Source organism: Plectropomus leopardus, chromosome 14, assembly GCF_008729295.1.
Source record: "Plectropomus leopardus isolate mb chromosome 14, YSFRI_Pleo_2.0, whole genome shotgun sequence".
Classification (NCBI taxonomy): Eukaryota; Metazoa; Chordata; class Actinopteri; order Perciformes; family Serranidae; genus Plectropomus; species Plectropomus leopardus.
Genome location: NC_056476.1, coordinates 24,097,645 through 24,111,303, shown reverse-complemented (window position 1 = coordinate 24,111,303; position 13,659 = coordinate 24,097,645). Strand labels below are relative to the sequence as shown.

At 39.8% G+C, this 13,659-nt stretch overlaps 1 protein-coding gene across 1 annotated transcript in view; it reads left to right on the top strand.

Moving 5' to 3' along the window:
- The window catches only part of rbks (ribokinase), a 39,964-nt gene that overhangs the window by 4,047 nt on the left and 22,258 nt on the right, over positions 1-13,659 (top strand). Inside the window, exons 3-6 of the mRNA XM_042500421.1 lie at positions 9,260-9,392; positions 10,398-10,461; positions 10,868-10,930; positions 11,969-12,133. Coding sequence (XP_042356355.1) covers positions 9,260-9,392; positions 10,398-10,461; positions 10,868-10,930; positions 11,969-12,133 — 425 coding nt within the window. The remainder of the gene's footprint in view (positions 1-9,259; positions 9,393-10,397; positions 10,462-10,867; positions 10,931-11,968; positions 12,134-13,659) is intronic.

The following is a 13,659-nucleotide window of genomic DNA, read 5'->3' as shown; positions in this document are numbered from 1 at the left end:
AAGTCAGCAGAGAGTGTTTTCAACCAACTCATGAGGGCTATGTTAGCATAGCTAGCTGTCTAGCCACAGTTAGGAAAATCAGACAGTTGTCATTTCAGATAGCAAAATTAACGATGGTGGCTAGATATGAGGAGTGTATGTCTGTCTATTTAGGATGCATTGTGACTAAGAATATCAAGTCTGCTATGATACGATACGATACGATACGATACGATACGATACGATACGATACGATACGATACGATACGATACAAAATTTATTTTGTGTCCCCGGACAGATCTGCTCAAGAAGTTCATACACAAATTAGACATACAATCACACAAAAAGCACATACTCATAAAAAACACACCAAACAGTCATGACCATGGAAAACATCAATAATATCCTCAGACTCATATATTAATTAGCAGCATACACTACCATCATAAATGTAGACTGCATTATAACTTGCTCAAGAGCTCTTCAGGCCGAGCAACAGCAGGCTTAGCATAGCAAACGGTCAATTGTCCTTGCTCGAAACATGTTCCCCATTTATTATTATTAACCACAATTTTCCTTTAGGGATTTTAGTTTGACATGTAAGCGTGTGGAAAATATGGCAGAAGGTCTGAAGGGTTTTTTCCATGATGGCTTGAAATGGACTGCACTGTCCTGTCCACACAAGAATAGAGGAAGTGGGCTAAACTTAGATAATGCCGCTGGCTGCTCTTTCAATACTTGTCCCTTATGCCCAAACTGTTGTACAGAACATCCTTGGTCGAAGAGTGTGGGGTACAACAGCTTTTAGGCCATTGGACAATAATAGTGAGCAGCAGTGGTGGAATGGCACAAAGTACATTTTCTCAAGTACTGTACTTAAGTATGAATTTGAGGGACCTGTACTTTACTTGAGTATTTTATTTTCATGCTATTTTATTATTTTACTCCACTACATTTCAGAGGGAATATTGCACTTTTTACTTAACCACATTTATCTGACAGCTTTAGTTAGTTTACAAATTACAATTTTTGCATAAAAAAACATTAAAACAAAAGATGGGATAATAAAAATATATGTTTCGTTATATATTAAATAACCAAAGAGTTAATACAAATGCAACTGCAACAATTAGTTGATTAATTAATCAGTCAGTTCACATAAGAAAGCCAAACATTTTGATTCTTCTTTTATGTTGTAATAATTTTGAGTTTTGTAGTGTTTTTTTTTTTTTCATTTGAAGCTTTGGGTGTTTTTTCTATTTTTTTCCATAATTTTGACTTTTTGGGATTTTTTTTTTCTTCTTTTTTAATAATTTTGAGTTTTTTGTTTGAGTTTCTTAAAAGATTTTTCTGCATTGGGTACTTTTACTTTTGATAATTTTAATACAGTTCCCTTATTATACTTACTTACTTTTACTTAAGTTTTACTTGTAACAGAGTATATTCACAAGGTGGCATTAGTACTTTTACTTAAGTAAAAGATCTGAATACTTCTTCCACCAATGTAGAGCAGGCTTCTTGTTAAATATGGAGAAGTATTTTTAATAAAATTCATTAAACAGTTTTCTGCCAGAAGAGAGATCTTTTTTTTAGCTGTTTCTCTAAGATATTAAGCTATCACAGTGGGTCATTATTACTGTACACACACCAAATCGATGATCAAGTCATTGACAGATGATGGAGGTGTGACCCTCCCGTCGTTAATCTGACTCCGGTTTCAAACACTCAAAGTGTGCAGATGATCTGGTATAATTACTGCTTACTAAAATGTCAGTGTTGCATCATCGTCATACGTGGTAAGATTTGTTGAGCCAAGTAGGATCCATTCCCACAAATCATTAGTCATCAACTCCAGCACAATGGGTTGAGTTGAAAACAATTTGTCATCCTCATTTACCATAACCTTTGTGAGGGATGACACAATCACAAAAGATACATAAAGTCAATACAGTATAATGTCACATCTTCATGGGCTCCAGCCACCTAAATGTCTCCCTGTCAGCGTGAAGGAGTGTGTTGTTATTGCAACAGTTTTATCACACAGCTTGTGTCATATTTTCATGTGAAACACGGGGAAAAATAACTGTCACCTGGCTGCCAGCAAATGGAGAGCCGAAAAAAAAACAAATATGTGCCAGTGGGAGAAAAGTTTCATGGCATTCTAGCGACTCTGATGCGAGTTGTCACATTTTTGTTGTCACTCACGAGGTCCAACTTATCAAAAACATATGCTTCTCCTACTGTTTTTTTTCTTTTTCTTTTGGTGGGCAAGTATTTATTTTGCTGCTCGTTAGCAATTCAACCAGTGACTTTTTGCTTTGAAGGGCAGGCGTTGTCAATTAAGACCCTAATAAGCTAACGGGAAATGGCCTGTTTTTGGAGAGTGTGTGTATGTGTGTGCGGGGTTGGGGCTTTTTGGATGGAGGTCAGAATGCGGATAGGGGAGGGTAGTTGGAATCCATTCGCAGCCCTTCAAAGTGATATGCATGGCTTTGAAGTTAGAAATCCAGTTGTCTTGAACAGCCAGTGTTTGGGTGGCAGTACAATTGACTGAAAGACAGCAGAGGCACACACACACACACACATACAGTGAATCTCCCTGCTTCTGTCTTGCCATACAAATACACAAATTTAACACAGATCTCTCTGGTGTTTGTTATAAATTTTAGAGGCTGCAGAGCACACTGTGCTCCTTTTTTACGGCATGTTGTTTGGTAGTAAAAGGTCACGTTTAATCGTTTGCTATCTGCAGTGCACTAAGAGGAGGAGCAGCAGAGCCTCTCGGGCTTTTAACCAATTGTCAAAGCCGTACAGTGCCCCCTACTGCCTCAGCTCACTGAGTGGAGACACTTATCACCTGCTCACTGAGAATCTGAGTTTCCCAAATTATAGAGCAGAACTACAGAACCAAAGCATGGTAAACACACCTTCATCTGATGTTTTTATTAGAGTGATCTCAAATGCAAACTCACAAATTTGGGCCCCAATTGTAAGTGTAACAATTAGTCAGAAGATATTCTGCAATAATTTTGAATTATCTATTTTTTAATTATTATTGTATTTTATTATTTATGTTTTTCTCAGTTTTATTTTAATTGTATTGGTTTAGCAGGGTTGAAATGGTCATGGACAACCTGAAAAACTCACAGAATTTCACAATTACATTTTCAGGCCTGAAAAGTAATGAAATTAGTAAACATCATAGAAATTTTTGGAAAAGTCATTGAAATTCAGTTATTCCTCTCATGGCCTTTCAGATTTGTCTTCTGAACCTTTGGAGGCGTCCAAACCCCCAGTTTAGGAAGCACTGTTATCGGTACAACATGAAGCTGTGATTGACAGTTATTTTTATTAAAAAGATTCCTTTTTTTTTTCATTATTAATCTTTTAGTCTATAAAATGTCAAAAAAATGTATAAATGCTCATTACGATTTTCAAGAGCTGAAAGTGACATCTTCTAATTGCTTCTTTTGTCCAACCGACAGTCAAAAATCCAAAGACTGTCATATATTAACTATATCATACATTATTTCAGGGCTGCAACTCACAATTATTTTCATCATCAATTGACGTGCTGATTATTTTCACAATTAATCTTTTTGTCTATAAAATGTCAAAAAAAATGGAAAAATGCTTGTCAAAAGTGACATCTTTTGATTGTTTCTTTCAGTCCAAAACTCAATGGATCTTCATTTAACTAATTCATAAATGACAAAAAAAAGCAGCAAAGTATCTATATTTAAGAGGCTGAAAGCAACAAATGTTTGATATTTTTGTTTGAAAAATTACTGAATCAATTAACCAATTATCAAAATAGTTGGTGATTAATTTTCTTTCAATTGACTAATCGATGGATCGACAGTCATTGCAGCTCTACATCATTTATTATCATGAATGACAAAGCAAAGCAGCAAATTCTCACATTAATTGTCTGAATGTTTTGCTTGAAAAATGACTTAAATGTTTGTCGAAATAGTCTGCGATTAATTTGTTTTTGATTGACTAATGACTTAATCGACTAATCATTGCATCTCTAGTTTAGTTGGCACAGTTTCCCCTCATAGGGCATTTTCAATTCAGTGATGCTTTGTGATACAGTGATGCTCACAAGTGGAATACAGGTGTTTTCTCCTCAGGTTTAAAAAGCTATTCACAAAGTATTAAAATGTTACTTTCATAGTATTTTCCACTGTGTTATATTTATTCTGCAGTAGAATGGTTATTTACCATAAGCTCTGTCAGAAATCTGTCTGCCGACCTTTTATGTAAATGTAAAAACAAAAAAAAAGAGAAACAAAGCTGTAATGTTCCCATAAGCGCACCAATTTAAACACTGAATAGGTTGATAAGTGGCTTATTATACCCACTGATATAGGCAGTTTCTGACCACCGAGTGAATAATAGCAACATGCACGTGGGTCCAACAAATGGTCTGACCACACAAAAATAAACGCCCACATCCTACTCCGACACTGCACCTCTTGTTAGCGACGCAGCTCACAGTGTCCATGTAAGGTATGCTTTGCTCAGACTGTTCTTTGTTAAGTTCCTTCACCTTGTCCTGATTTACTAGAGCTTCCGCTAAAGGGACCTTTGTGGAAAAGGGAAATTATACAAGATGGGAACAAAAATGACTCTCAGTGACGCAGAGGTTTGAAAAGCTTCTTTTCTGAGGCTCAACATGAGCAGAAGGTTATTACACTTAGACTGAAATGGCTTCTGTGTTTAGTACAACCATGTAGCATCCATACGTATCATTCTGCCCTTATATAAAATTTTGATAAATAAAAACAAAAGCTTGAGCACACTCTCAGTATCTTATTTTACAAGTTGTAAGTTCACTTTGGAGGTTTTACTTGGAACTGGAAAGACAAGCTGTAGTTCAAACTTTGGAAAACAGTATTTCAGTTTGTTTTTGTCCAAGTCTACTTCCCCCTGTTGCTCACCAACAGCTGAGGAATGACTTTAATAGAGACGGAGGAGAGGGAAATGAGAGCCAGCCTCAAAGCAAACACTTCACGTCACTGAACACCTGCTTTGGCCTTTTGGTTCCATGGGAGAAAACGCACTGAGGTTGCACTTTAGCACATAACTGCCCTGTTTGTTTGGTGCACTCACCACAGACAACAATAGCCAAGTGTCTCTCTGGGCATGAGGAGGCGTGGGTGGGTTTATTTAAGAATTTGGAAATCTGTTTATCTTACCTGTCAGTTACCCGGCTTTAGGTGGCTGTCGGGCAAACACTATGTTGAAAATGTTCTTATAATCTACAAAGGTTGTGCTCATTATTTACCACAATCGTGTGCACTTAAACACTTAAATGCTAAGGTCGAAATAGGACATGTAATCATTTTATTGGGCATTTTTATAAAGCAGGAAGGCAGAACATTGGATAATGAACTGTGTATGACGGACACAGATATATGCCTCTTCCTGCATGATAATCCTTTCAGCCTCAACACCTGACAAAAAGCCTCCCTATCAGTCAGTTAACAAGCATTTCTTTTTTAAAGAAAGTAATAAAGAGAAGCAAATATTGGAAAACATCAAGTTGAACTAGACCTTGGCCATGAATGGATGCTGTCATCGTCTATCTTAACAAGTGAATCAGATAGCACCAGTTATTCAATGGCTTGGTTGTTGTCTTGTTGAGACTTACATGAGAAGATGGATGCATTGTATAGTATTAAGCTAGAGCCACTAGTAGCTAAAGCTTAGCGTAGGTTATCCATTTTTGTTTGCTCACGCATCAAACAAACAAGATATATTGTGGTAACTGCTGATCTTTTAGAGGTGTTGGCAGGCCACGCTAGCTCTTTCTCCCTGTTTCCAGTTTTAATGCTATGCACAGCCAACTGTATCCTGGCTCTAGCTTCATATTTAGTGTACAGAAATCAGAGTGTTATCCATATTATCTAACTCTTGAATGGAAAGCAAATAGTATAAAAGAGTACTATTCCATACCTAAGCAACACTGGCAAAAATACTCTGCTATGATAAATATTTTGTAAATTATCACGGTTTTCCAACATAAATAATAATAATAATAATAATAGCAACAATACTTTTTTTAAAAAATCTGATGGGGCTGGAAACTCAATCACTCTCTCTCACTGAGAGATTCTGGAGCTGGCTTCTTGCCCCACCCACCACCACTGCTTCCATTAGGTCAGCGTGTCCTCATATAACACTTTGTATGATATCTAATGACAATGGTATCGTTAGGTTACGACAAGTTGCATGCTTAACATAAAGTTGCATTAGTTAAGTTTAGGAAAACAATCATGTTTGGGTATTGTCATGTTAAAATTCCCAACATAAAGCTACAAAGGTTAGGTTTAAGGGAGAAAACATGGCAAGAACGTACCTAAAAATATCTCAGAGTTCATTTGGTCTTAAACACTAGGCTCTTGGGGGAAAGTCCTGTGTTTGTTTGCCCTAGGTCAGCATATCCTCTTGTTACAGCGTGTTCTCATTGGTGTGGTTTGCATCCAAAAAACTGCACACTTTTTTTCTGTCAAAACATTCACTATATACAAACTCTATTCTCTGTACTGTCAAGTCAGCTCTGTGCCTCAGGTTTATGTTGAAGTCTTTTCCCTCATTGGTATGTGCTTCCTGTACCAGACGGTGATTGGCTCCAGTATTAGTGACATATCTAACCTAAACCATTGCGATAGTTGGGCTTTAATGGACTGCATCATGAAAAAAAAGCACTGGAGAGTCAAAAATTATGTGTGGCTGATGTACAAAGCTGTCTCTTAAAACACTGATCAGACATGGCCATAACACTGTTCACAAACCTGTGGACTTTGTCAATCATCTCCGAAATGGCACCCGCCATCCCCCTGCATCTCTGGGTGTTTCCAGGGAAGATATTCTTTGTGTCTGGATACTGCAGGTAAACATTAACTTCAGCTTTAATAACATTTCAAGGTCACTCCTCATGTGTTGTTGCCAAATATGGACATATATTTAATTAACAGATGTTGCTAAGATTACTTAAACACTTTAGCGGGTTTAGTTCAAATTATCGACATTGCAGTGCAGTAAGGTTGCCAGAAGGCAAACTTCGTGTCCTTGTGTAGCATGAACCACCTTGTGAGATTGTTTGGGGTTAGGCAAGGTTGTCTGGGTAAGCCAATCAGAGGCAGAATAAGGCAGAGTTGGTCAGATCTGGTCTTCACTATCCTAGGAAAAATAAATTTGCTCCCAGTATATGTGGTTGGCATCATGTCCTTTGGTTCTCAGTCAATTCTCAGTCATCATTCCCACCCTGCTCCACCTTCTTGACCAAACATGGTAATTTCCAGTGAGTTCTGGTTGCAAATGAAGAAGATGGCGACAAGCAAGATGCCAAACTTGGAGCTTCAGAACAGTAGTCGACAACCAATGCATGAAGTCAGATTGGGTTCACACTTGTTACTTATGAACTTGAACATGAGCATTGTTCACTTTTGCAACTGTTAACAATGCTAATTTTACAACACCTGAGAATTTATGGCACGCGGCATGGCTGGTGCTAATGTCAACTTAGGCAACGCTGCTACTGATGAAACCAGTTCATATCAATATGTAAAGGACTTTTGCAAACAAATCAGTGCAGATTCTAACAGAAAATACCTCACATTTATCTGCTAATTGTGCTGCCGGGTCCGAATGTCAGCCTCATCAGCAAAAGATTTAAACAACACATTGTGACCACTTTTGGGAAATATCTGCAAGTAATCAGTGATCGCAAGATTTTGTTTTATTTAAAAACTAGAAAACATGAACGCCAACCAGTTTTGGGGGCTATTAACGTGGTTTGAAATTCAAATTGCGAACTATGATAATGAACTAGTTCATTTTAATCTGTGTGAACTGATCTCTGAGCTAGCTGTTGTGAAGCGTGAACATGCACAACACTGAGTCTCATTAGAGTCTGTGTGCAAGCGCTATTTTTTTCACCAAGAGTCACACAGCTGTGACACAGGTGGGAAAAATGTATTAAAAAGGCTGCATGAAGTAGAAATTGTAATGTGTATGTGGAAGAGATGTGTGTGCATGTGTATTTGCATGTTTCCAACCTTTGTTCCGTTTCCTTTTCACCACTTTTCAGTCTCACTGACCCTACATCCTGTTATAGCTTTGGGCATTTTAGTGTTTTCACACGCTGGTGCAAAAACAGCAGCATTTATAGCAACCTCCAGTGTTTGCCACCAGCCTCTCAGTTACTGGAAATCCTGGGATTGAGTGAGCTTACTGTAATAGCGCACCTGCCACAAACACACACTCACACACACACACACACACACACACACAAGTATAGAAAAGAGCAACAACAGGGTGAAAAACAAGTTTATGACAACATTTTGCCATCCGCAAACCCTTTGGCCCCGGGCAGTGCTGGCCCAGGGCCAGACCACAGCATCCTGACGTACAGTATGAAGCCGTCTGTTGTCTCTCCCCCATATTACTCACCATCCACTCTGGCACCGTGATTGGAGGAATCACGGAACAGACAACCTCTCCTGAGGGCACCCACCTGTGGCATATCAACCTTGAGGTGGGACTTCTTCACCCAACCCTGATGACTCAGGCATTACTGGCGCGGCCAGTGTCAAGTTGAGACATCTATGGTTTTTGCTGGTTGCGTCATTTGCAAATTTGAAGACACTTGCATGGGCAGACCTGACTGAGGTAAAATATGGAGAGTGCTTTTTTTGAGTGATGAGGAAATTGCAAACTCCACGTTCTGTCTGTCTGTTTTTTTATTACTGTTCTTGTGTTTGAGTATGGAAACCAAAAGAAATGGGGGGGAAAGACTCAAGGAAAAAAGTTTAATTTGCTCCATTTATTCCGGCAGTGGTTGCATTCTGTTGACCTTTCTATGAAAGACCTTCACAAGGCCAAAAGATATAATCCTCAGCAGACTTGACAGAAACCTCTTGTCTGGGTTTTTAAACATTTCCCTGTGATAAATAAATAGCGTAACCAGGAAAAGATTCGGCCCTGAGGGGTTATCTTCATATTTTGGCATCCCCCTTAACGCCTCTGTTTCAATATAGAACACTCACACTGCCAAATAAAACATTTTTCAAAGTTTGAGGGAACACTTACAAACTTTTATCGGCAATGTGAAGAGACTTTTGGGGCAAAAAAATTTAGATTAAAAATCCAAGCCAAGCATTCCTGTAAGGAAAGTAATTTTAATTTTCATCCTTTAATTCCCATGAGGTTCTTTTGAATGTCTATGCATACTTAAAATTGTGCTCATTGCCTGCTTTTTTCCCTCAGCCAGGCACCGAGGCTACCCAAAGCCGGGGAAACCATCCACGGCCGCAAGTTCTTCATCGGCTTCGGAGGTAAAGGGGCCAACCAGTGCATACAAGCTGCAAGACTGGGGGCCAAAACCGCTATGGTCTGCAAGGTATGACGCTAGAATAAGGTTTGCAGCCATTCGCCATGGAGTCTTGTGTTACAGTTTGTTTGAAGCCTAGCATGAATGTGTGCATTTCAGTTCTTTTGCTCGTCCAACCTTTGACTCATCCTCGTCTTACTCTGTAAATAATCAGCCATCAGCTACTGTATTCCACCAACTAGTTAATAACTCCCAAAAACCTTATAGCTTCGTTCACACTTCAGTCATTTCACCGCATCAACTCTCCGTGCCTCATTTTCTCTTGATCAATACTATACCGCATGCATACGCCCACCCACGCTTGAGTGCCTTCAAACAAGCCTATTCCCATACCATACAACCCAGAGTCTCCAATCAGTAAGCTCAGTGTGGCCTTTCAACCTGAGCACTAAAGCATCGAAGCCCCACCTCTGTCAGAACAAAGAGGCCCGATCGATAACAACCCAGTGCGGGAGGAGCTCTCCGGGCATGGGGAGAACCCAAAAATAGACACCCCGGCTTGTCAAAAACATCCAAGACGGAAGGCCGCTCTTCAAAGAGAATGGGGCCAAGCAGCCAATACCAGTCCAACCCATTATCACAGGCAGCTAGAAGTGCCCGCGTTTTGGCACGTTTTTTGGAAAGCGTGGGTTCGATGTAGGCGCCTCGGGGCAAGGTGGGGACCCCTTCCACAACCCAAAGTAGCTACAGATGTGGACATCCCTATGCGGATCAGGGGAAGAGGGGAAGGAGGGAAAGCGAGGTGGGCATGAAGAGGCGTGAAGGCGGGGTTATCGTGTCTTCAAGGCTTGGCGCAGCTGGTCGTGTGTTTGCGCGTGTGTGCGTTTGTTGACTTTGTGTGTTAGGTTTTGCACATTTTCGGCGGCGGCACCATGCCAGTATGCTGGCAGGGCACACGAAAATCCAACCCAACTGAGGTTTGAGTAGACCACTTTTCAAAAGTTGCCGCTAACCAAGTCTGACCCCGCTTGACACTCTCTTTGTTGTAATCGTTTTGCCTTCAATCTTTTTTAGGTTGGTAAAGACTTCTTTGGAGACAATTACATTCAGAATTTCAAGAACAATGGTGTACACACAGGTACAGTTTTTTTGCATTATTGTGCATGCCAAATTGGTTGCCATTTCCATCTTGCATGGCAAAAAGTTCACATATAGAGCAATGTTTTTTTTAGTCTGTATTTTGCCAGTTCTGGTTAGTTACTCGAGGCTTTTGGATACACAAGAAAGTTTCTCTATTGTTATAAGGATTGACTGTTAAACCATTTGGATTTGTTAAAAATAACGTTGTGCTCAGTGCACATATCAGACTCCAGATGTTTGTGGTCTCTCTTCATAGCCAAAAAGCTCACCTGAACCAAGCACTCCATGCAATTAGCAATGGTTACTATGGTGACTTTTTTTTTCAGAGGTGTGTTCGACAGAAAAACAAATAATTGATGCTTTCCATTCTGTTTAACACCTTTGATCCTTTCTCTCTGTCTCAGATTTTGCAGGGCAGACCTCTGACGCAGCCACAGGAGCTGCTTCCATCATTGTCAATGATGCAGGTAAATGTTTTTTTCACTTGCCGACACCACCATGCTGAGATCTTAAAATCTCCGAGAACCCAGAAGCTCTTTGAGTTGTGGAAATGGCGTCATACATTCACAACTAAGAGTGCGTGTGTCCTACCGGTGCATTCTTTCTCACTACAGACTCACTGCACACCCCTAGCATTTAGTGCCGACGTTGACTCACTACTGTTCAAGAGACTGCAATCACTGGATGTACACACACACACACACACACAAATATTTAAGTTCAAACCATCAAACCATGCTGAGTATCCACAGGTTCCAATCTGCAACAATACAAGGCGTTCCACATGGAAAGCAACTTCTGTTATGTAGCAAATACAGTCAGGTGATGTAAAACTCCAATTATCGATGGATGTCCACTTGGATTCTAATCCCTTTTCTACCATTTATAGTCAGGAAAGTGCATTCTTGTGCATCATTGTGCAGTTAGGTGTTTGAATTCAATGTTTTGAAAAAAGGCAGAGGTCGGACTGAAAGTAGTTAATTGAGAGATTGCAGTTAGGAAATAATCACTCATAAAACAATTTGCAGAAGCCATTTTGCATTAATGTGAAAAGGTCAGTTAATTCAAATGTGGTGAGCTATTTCTCTGAGTGATAAAAAGAAATGCTCAAGAAGGAAAGCAGCCCAAAACATATCAAAACGTAGGGGTTTATGTGTTTAAAAATGGGCTCATTTGAAGTATTTTGAAGGTTACAGTGTGATGTATGCATAAAGGCTTACTAAGGCATGCTAGTTTTGATGAAAACTTGACTGTTGATGTCCTTTTGGTCACTGTATGTATTTTCAATTTTCACACCAGTGTCAGTTGGTATATTAAGCTGCTAGCAGTTTAAAAATGTAAAATAAAATGTGCAAAAATAAATCTGCATTCAGTCATCACAGTGTCTTACATCACATATCCCTAATATAGCCCTATTTATGGACCAGAGAGTTCCCGTGGATTCTCAAAGTCATCGCACGGTGGCCAATATATCCTCACACGTTTCTTTTGGTGTCCATTGGCAGGTGAGAATGCCATTGTGATCGTGGCCGGTGCCAACATGCTGCTGGGCAGCGAGGACCTGCAGAACGCTCTTCCAGCCATCAGTCATGCAAAAGTGCTGGTGTGCCAGTTGGAGATCAGCCCGCAGACATCCCTGCAGGCGCTACGCATGGCTCAGGAGAACAAAGGTCAGTAAGCGTCAGTATACTGGATGTGAATGTGTGTCCACAGCACATGTTCAGGTTCTTCTAAATTCTGAGGACGTTTGAAAACGTATTATAATGCCACTCTTACATAATGTAGAACTGGGGATTACATTTGCATTCCATTAACTGTGGTTGTTTTCACCAACTGTGGTTCAGTCAGACACAAGCAGCTGGCCTGTTTTCTGTTCAACAGGTAGGAGTTGGCTGTCAGCTTAGTTGGCTTGTTAAAATATCAGCTTTTCCATTACAACAATTGTTATGTCCCTACAATAGCAATTAGCTTGCGGTGTACAAGCAGTGAAGGGAGGAAGGGCCAAATTGTGTGTTTACATACAGTGACACAATCCCTGCATAGTATACCTTTAAAGTGAGACTTCAACCAAAGTCTTTCTTTTAAAACACATCCCATGTTGATTTGATAAAGGCTAGAAAATGTTTGCTCCCAAATGAGAGCGAGGGCTTTGGACAGTTTGTAATCATGATCTTAATTCTAATGCACGGCCCTGCTGAGCCTGCTCTGTCCAAGCGTACCCATTGGCTAGCATGACACTGTATAAACCCAACAGAGCACACATTGCTGAAATAAGAAGTTTATTGTCTGCATTTACTGAAGAGGCTAGAGTGACTGATCGGAAAACTGCAGTTGGAATTCCGACAAGTTTGTCAGGCTAGCCGATTATTAAGACAAGACCGGAGTGGACGGCAGGCGCTCTCATGGGTAAAAACCAATGCATGTGGCAACTGACAAAATCAACAGCAGAGAGCAAAAGGATGCAGATGAAAGCAGTTTATTTTGGCATAATTGGAATACATGTTGATGCCATCAAATTATTGGAATCTTTTCCAGCTGCTATGAATACAAATAGACAACAGCCGACACACTTTAATGTGTCATTAGACATTGTGAAAAGAAAAATCTTACGCACAATATACCACTTTAAATGCAGTTTCATGAAGCCTTAAAACTGTATGAGGAATGAAAAAATAGATTCTTTAGCACACTCAGAGGCTATGCTGCTGCAGCCTTACTTGGTCTGGTTATTTTAGCTGTATAACTGACTTTACTAACCAAAATTGCAGACTTTGCACCCTTTTTTATACAGTGATCCTGCTATGGGGCCATAACAAAGACTCTTCATTATGTCAGCTTTCCTTTTTTTATACAGAATTAAACTACGCCAGCATAATGCCACCCCAGTGTGTGATTTTGGATAAAATACATGCTTTACAGAAACAAAAGAAGGCTGACAGTCACACAAGAGCGTTCGCCCCTAGCGTGACAAATTACATAGGCATTGTGATAGTTGATCTGGTCCTCTGCTCAGAGGATAAGGAGCTTCCAAACCTCATTTTTTTCCCCAATTGTTGGAAATTTCCGGCTACAGTTCTTCCTCTTTGAGATAGCTGCTAACTGCTGCTAGCTGCTTTTTAAATCCTCCATCACACTGTCTTGCTAGCTGTCACTTCCACACGCATGTCAATTCTGCACCGTTACTACCTACACTACC